Raw genomic sequence first — 5,337 nt, forward strand, 5'->3', positions numbered from 1 at the left:
CTGAAGTAAAATGATTCAATATTTTAATAAAGTATTTCAACAGTTATCCAAGTCACTGTTCACACAATGTTCAATGCACAATGCTCATTTAACAATTAGAAGTATTATCACATGTTTCTTTATTGTTCCGTTTATATTTTGGGTATACATGTTTTACATAAAAAGTACTGCCACTGGTACATTATTAACTTTGTAATATATACTGTATATTGAGTATACAGTGTATCTATACAAAATAATATACGTGGATCAGTTGGATTGTGGTGAGAATGTAAAGAATTGTTTGAAGAGACAATTGTAAACACAAGGGGAAGTGTTCCTAAATTCTTCAGAAGGGGTGGGTGTCTTCATGGGTAAAAAGGCGGTCTTATAACAAAGGGCCTGTAAAATCCAGAGTTGGTCTGCTTAGATTTTAAGAGCTTGTGTTTTGAGCCAATTAAACCTATTTCAAATAATATATACAGCAACTCCTCGCGAACCACGGTGGTTAGGTTCCTGAAACCCCCCCTGGTTGACAAAAACCGTGGTTGGCAAGACTAAGAACTCTTTTTGTCTGAAGACAAACCACTTCCCTTGCCCTCTTCACATTACGCTCACCTTCACCACCAGCTCGACGCTTCGGTGCCATGCTTAAGGGCAAAAATTGCTGGTACACTTTCATGAGGTATAAATTACAGTGCTCCTACGCTTTGTCGACTGCTGCACAACACTGAACGACGCGGACAAGTGCTGTAAGTGGACAAGCATGGGTACACCACGTGCTTGATGGAGCCGTGGTACAATAAAAGCGGACTGCGATGGGATCATCGATCTTAAGCTTGATTCGCCAGGTGTACGATTTTTAGAGTATTACAGCGCCCTCGTTGGCAGATGCTTGAACACGGCTGAAGATTTCAAGTCACGGGAAACGAAAAACCAAACCGTGGTTGGCAGAAAAACGGTAAAAATAATATTATGCGTGGATACTCGAAACCATGGTTGGCAAAAGCGTGGTTGTAAAACACCGTTTTACAAATGATCAGTTTCATGTTTTCAGATGATTATGACTTCAGTATCAGGCTAATACTCTCAAAGCTTATTGGGGATCCTTCTATCATTCAGATACTGCTCCATAAAACCTTGGGGATTTGAAACGTCGAAATTCACCGGGAATTCAGGCGCTCGGCCAAGGACGATGGTGGCAACCACGATGCAAATGATGGAAGTCAGGCCCCAAATCTGATAAGAAGGACCCTCAGCTTCACCGCTCTTCGCTTCCTGATAGGTGAAGTAGTGGATATTAAATGTGGAGCCTCCTGGCGCGGTGATCTTACGGTCCCTGTGGTTGATGGGGCTCAAAAAGTGAGCCAGCGGCATGTGGAATATGGCACTCACTTCATCCGGGTTGGGCTTCGGTTCAAAGTCCGGTGGCACGAATCCTACCACCGAGGTGACCATTAAACCCCTCTGGAACACAACGTGCACCGGTTCTGTTATGAAAATGTTTTCAGGAGACTTTTTTTTTTCAATATTTTAAATGTCTTATTGTGATCAAAACCTGGCGTATGCAAACATTATGTAAATTACAGAATAGTTTAGGCAATGGAGTACATTAAATGCAACTTTAAGCAAAATTAACACCGAGGCTTTCATGAGCAATGATTCATAATAGAATTATGAGTCATTTCCAAAGACTTTTTTTATTATTTTTACACCATATTGCGATTGGACAATGAAATGGGCTACATCTTTTAAATTCTAACAAATATTGTAACCATAACTTTTCAAATATAAAGCAATGAATTCAAAATATGAAAATGTAGATAAACTTTAAGTAAGAAACAAGACACTGTTTTGTGATAAAAACAAGCCAGTGAGCATTTTTTTACTATATTTAAAGGACCTTCTGAAAGCATGGCAAGCGGTGAGTGTGGTACCATGTTGATGATGGGCACGAGCTGACACACCACCTCGACCTGATCAGGGGGCAGTCCGATCTCCTCCAGCGCCTCCCGCAAAGCTGTGGCTGTCTCATCCTGGTCCTGCGGGTCTTGCTTCCCTCCCGGGAAACAAACCTCTCCTTTATTTGTTCGCAGCTGAGCAGGGAGAGAAAAGTACAGTCCAGTATAATTGTTGTCAATTCACCAATGGATGACGGCCTGCCCACACCGTGTGACTGATTGATTTTATTTGACCATAATTAACGACGTCAATGAGAAAATCGCTAGTGTGACTCGCCTGCTCGGAGCGCACTGTGAGCAGCACATGGGGCTCTCCGTTCCACAACAACAGCGGCACGAGCACGGACGCCCGAGGAAGCTTGGCCAGCCAGGGCCACAGCCTCCCAGTCATGTCCTGCTGCCTGAGTCGGCTCACCAGCTCCTGCTTCTGAGACATCTCTGGGTGCAGAGAAACGTAAGTAATGACCCGAGCTCTTCCAGAACAACAGGTTTCCTATGACACCATAGACCACTCCCCACATTTCAAGATATGGCTAAATGAGATGCAGCATTTTTTTGACAATATAATATTTTACGATTTCAACGCATGAATGGAATTTGCCGTTCAAATTCAAGAGGCCCTCTTGAAATCAAAATCCTCGAGACTCGCGGTGAGGTTATCCTGGGGAGAAAAAAAAAGTTTTGCAGCATTCACACATTTTGGCCAGCAGAAGGCAGTGTAGCCTAATAAATCGTTGTACTGTATAGTTAAATCTTTGCCCCATCCCATAAGTCATCGCTTTTGTACGTTGCCTATCAGCACACCGCTCTCGCAAGACAATGCACGGCAGTTCTCTCTCTCTCTCTGTAGCTCACGGCACTGATTTACAAATATTCCTTTTGCTACGATATGCGTCAAGTTGTTGTTGTTACCCCCCGTCCCCCCAAAGGTGCCAAATCCGACCTCGAGTTCAAGCGCTCATCCCGTTCAGGGCCACTGATGCCATCGCCTCCTTCCTTATGCCGGAATCTACGTCGGTCATTCAGTGCACATTGTGTGGCCTGTTGCATACCACATCCACCCTTGCAGCTACCTGCTCAGAGTTGGGCCCCACTGATATCCTCCTACCCCCGAACACAAACAAGGTTCTCCTCTGCTCGCCGACGGCCTCGAGAAGTGCGCACAACGCACACGGAAGTTGCCACCAAATCCGCGATCGACGCAAACTTCGATTAAAACGGTGCCAGCAGCGTGAATAAAGTTCAACACGTCGTCACAAGATCTCGGCGGGTGGGTGGTGGGTTTTACATAAAAATGCGATCTAAACAAATCCCTATAAACTCGAACCGATGTCTGGCGGCAACCCGCACGCCCCCGGGGGTCCCGGCGCCTCCTCGCCCGCCGCCTCTCGAGCCGCCGGGGCCGCGGGGCGCAGCCGGCCCCATGGGGGCCTCACCGCGGGGTCCCCGAACGCCGCCGCGGGGTCGGCCCCAACCCACCGGGGATTGTGGAGAAGCGAGGTCGCGGTCGCCGGCGAAGTGCGAGGCAGGCCACGGTCGTGTCACCCACCCACCACCCCCTTCCCCCAGGAGCGGGCTCCTGACAGGGGTCGCCTCAGGGTCGCGTTGGGGGTCCCGGGACTCTGCACCCTCGGGGGCCCCGCACAGCTGTAGAGGGCTCGGGCCTGCACGGTGTTGGTGATGACAATGATGACGATGATGATGTGTCGTGCGTGCGGTGTGTTGCGCTGCGTAATGGATGTGCGCACGGGATGTGCGCTACACTGTAGTTGCGCTAGTGGGTGCAGGACTCCAACGCAGTATCTATTGTGTGTGCGGAGGGTGGGGGGGGTCCAACATGTTCCCGAGGGTCATCATCATCGTCCACTACGCCAGCGCTCAGGGATTTGAGTCTTTGAACCTAGTTCGTGACCCTCGTCTCGGCGTGACCGCGTCCACGCCAACTCTCGCGTTAATGCGTCTTCCTTCAAAATGTGCTCGCAAAACAGCCACTTGTCCACGCGCCTCTACCCCGTCGTACACTAAAATGTGTGCGGTGCTAATACTGGAAACGAATACCGTGTAGAGTGCAAATTCACGAGGTGTGCAGCAGAGGGCGGTGCAGCAAAGTTGTGCGCATGAACCGCCGCTGACCAGGGTGGTGAAGTTTGGTTTGGTCTGGTCCTCAATTACCCTCTAGAGGTCTTCTTCATCCAGCAGTGGATTGACCAGTGGATGTAAAGTCTAATTAAGCCCACTGCATTGTCTCTGGTCCCGCATAACAATAGTCTCGTTCTCCAAGAGCCGAGCCGAGCCTACACGTGTCAATGTATCATCCTCAAACACGAATGTTTAGGGCATATGAACTACCCCCACGGGGCATGTCCAATACATTCTCGATACGTAACACAGTAGGAACTCATACTTCACTGTTTTATCTGTAGACTGTGCACATAAGCTGTGTAACTACCAGTACAGTACTTTATAGGGCGTATTGTTTTGTTAACGAAATTTAGCAACCATCCCAATGAGAATCGGTCATTCTTGGATAATATTGGCATTAATATCGCTCAAGTTTTGTTTCGTTATTTGCAGCTGCATTACGCTACTTGTGGGTGGTTGCAATAAACCTCTTTCGTGGAATGTTCTCTCGAAGTGTCATTTCAGCAGTGTGGCTCACAGTCCCATCACGGCCCTGAGATTACACTTTAAAAGCTGTAAAATATCAACGTAGTGCCACTTCGTGCGTGCTGAAGTTATAAACGCGATACAGCTTTAAAAAAAACACACTTTAGGTTGCATCACTACCTTCACAGTGCGATTTGACTCTTGTTAAAATATAACTACAGGTATCGGCAGAATGCTTTACTCCTGAAAATAAGGCGATTAACGTCCTTGGCTGGTGTTTGGCTCAAGACTTCACCAACAATTTTGATCAATAAAGTAATTGGGCTTGGGCAGGACACGTCAATGGAATATAATCAACAGATGATGATGGCACGTCGTCGAGACTCAATCACGCAGTTCAGTTACAGCCACAAGAGGGAACGTGCCGAGAGTACACCCACCACGGAGAAGGAGCGATCAAAACAATGTGTGTGGATTGTGTACTTTTCGGGACCGTGATGGATCTATCCAGCAATGTATAGACAATGGCTGATGTTAAAATGGAAAATTGCTGAAAACGGAAGCTAATCACCCCGATTTCACAAACCACAATGAGTATACACCCACGCACGGCACAGTGTACGGTTCAGTACATCATGTAAAGCTTTTTAAGTAGAGTATATTTATACGTTTTTACCACTCTGTATCAAGCTGTATTTAAATCTTGACTTAAAGCTTTCGTGACTGCAGGGATTCATATTCTTTGGGTCTTTCGGTAAAGTCACGTAGATAGGTTCAAAGAAAATAAAGT

General features: G+C 47.0%; 1 protein-coding gene across 1 annotated transcript; it reads right to left on the reverse strand.

Annotated features, from left to right (window-relative positions):
• Positions 1-6: 6 nt before the first annotated feature.
• NUDT7 (nudix hydrolase 7) lies at positions 7-4,103 on the reverse strand. The gene is made up of 4 exons (XM_078595954.1): positions 3,420-4,103; positions 2,218-2,378; positions 1,917-2,075; positions 7-1,446 (listed from the first exon to the last, which is right to left on the reverse strand). Exons 2-4 carry the CDS (start codon positions 2,374-2,376, stop codon positions 1,069-1,071), a joined length of 696 nt encoding a protein of 231 aa, XP_078452080.1. The 5' UTR covers positions 2,377-2,378; positions 3,420-4,103; the 3' UTR covers positions 7-1,068.
• Positions 4,104-5,337: the final 1,234 nt, after the last annotated feature.

Source organism: Lampetra planeri, chromosome 7 (assembly GCF_965212315.1).
Source record: "Lampetra planeri chromosome 7, kcLamPlan1.2.h2, whole genome shotgun sequence".
Lineage (NCBI taxonomy): Eukaryota > Metazoa > Chordata > Hyperoartia > Petromyzontiformes > Petromyzontidae > Lampetra > Lampetra planeri.

What these genes read in the sequence shown, in the direction of transcription:
- NUDT7 (XM_078595954.1), bottom strand. Translation starts at nt 2,376, where the DNA reads ATGTCTCAGAAGCAGGAGCTGGTGAGCCGACTCAGGCAGCAGGACATG. An exon ending in TCACAGTGCGCTCCGAGCAG is followed by an intron (nt 2,076 to 2,217) that starts GCGAGTCACACT and finishes CTCCCTGCTCAG; the next exon opens with CTGCGAACAAATAAAGGAGA. An exon ending in TCGTGCCCATCATCAACATG is followed by an intron (nt 1,447 to 1,916) that starts GTACCACACTCA and finishes GTTGTGTTCCAG; the next exon opens with AGGGGTTTAATGGTCACCTC.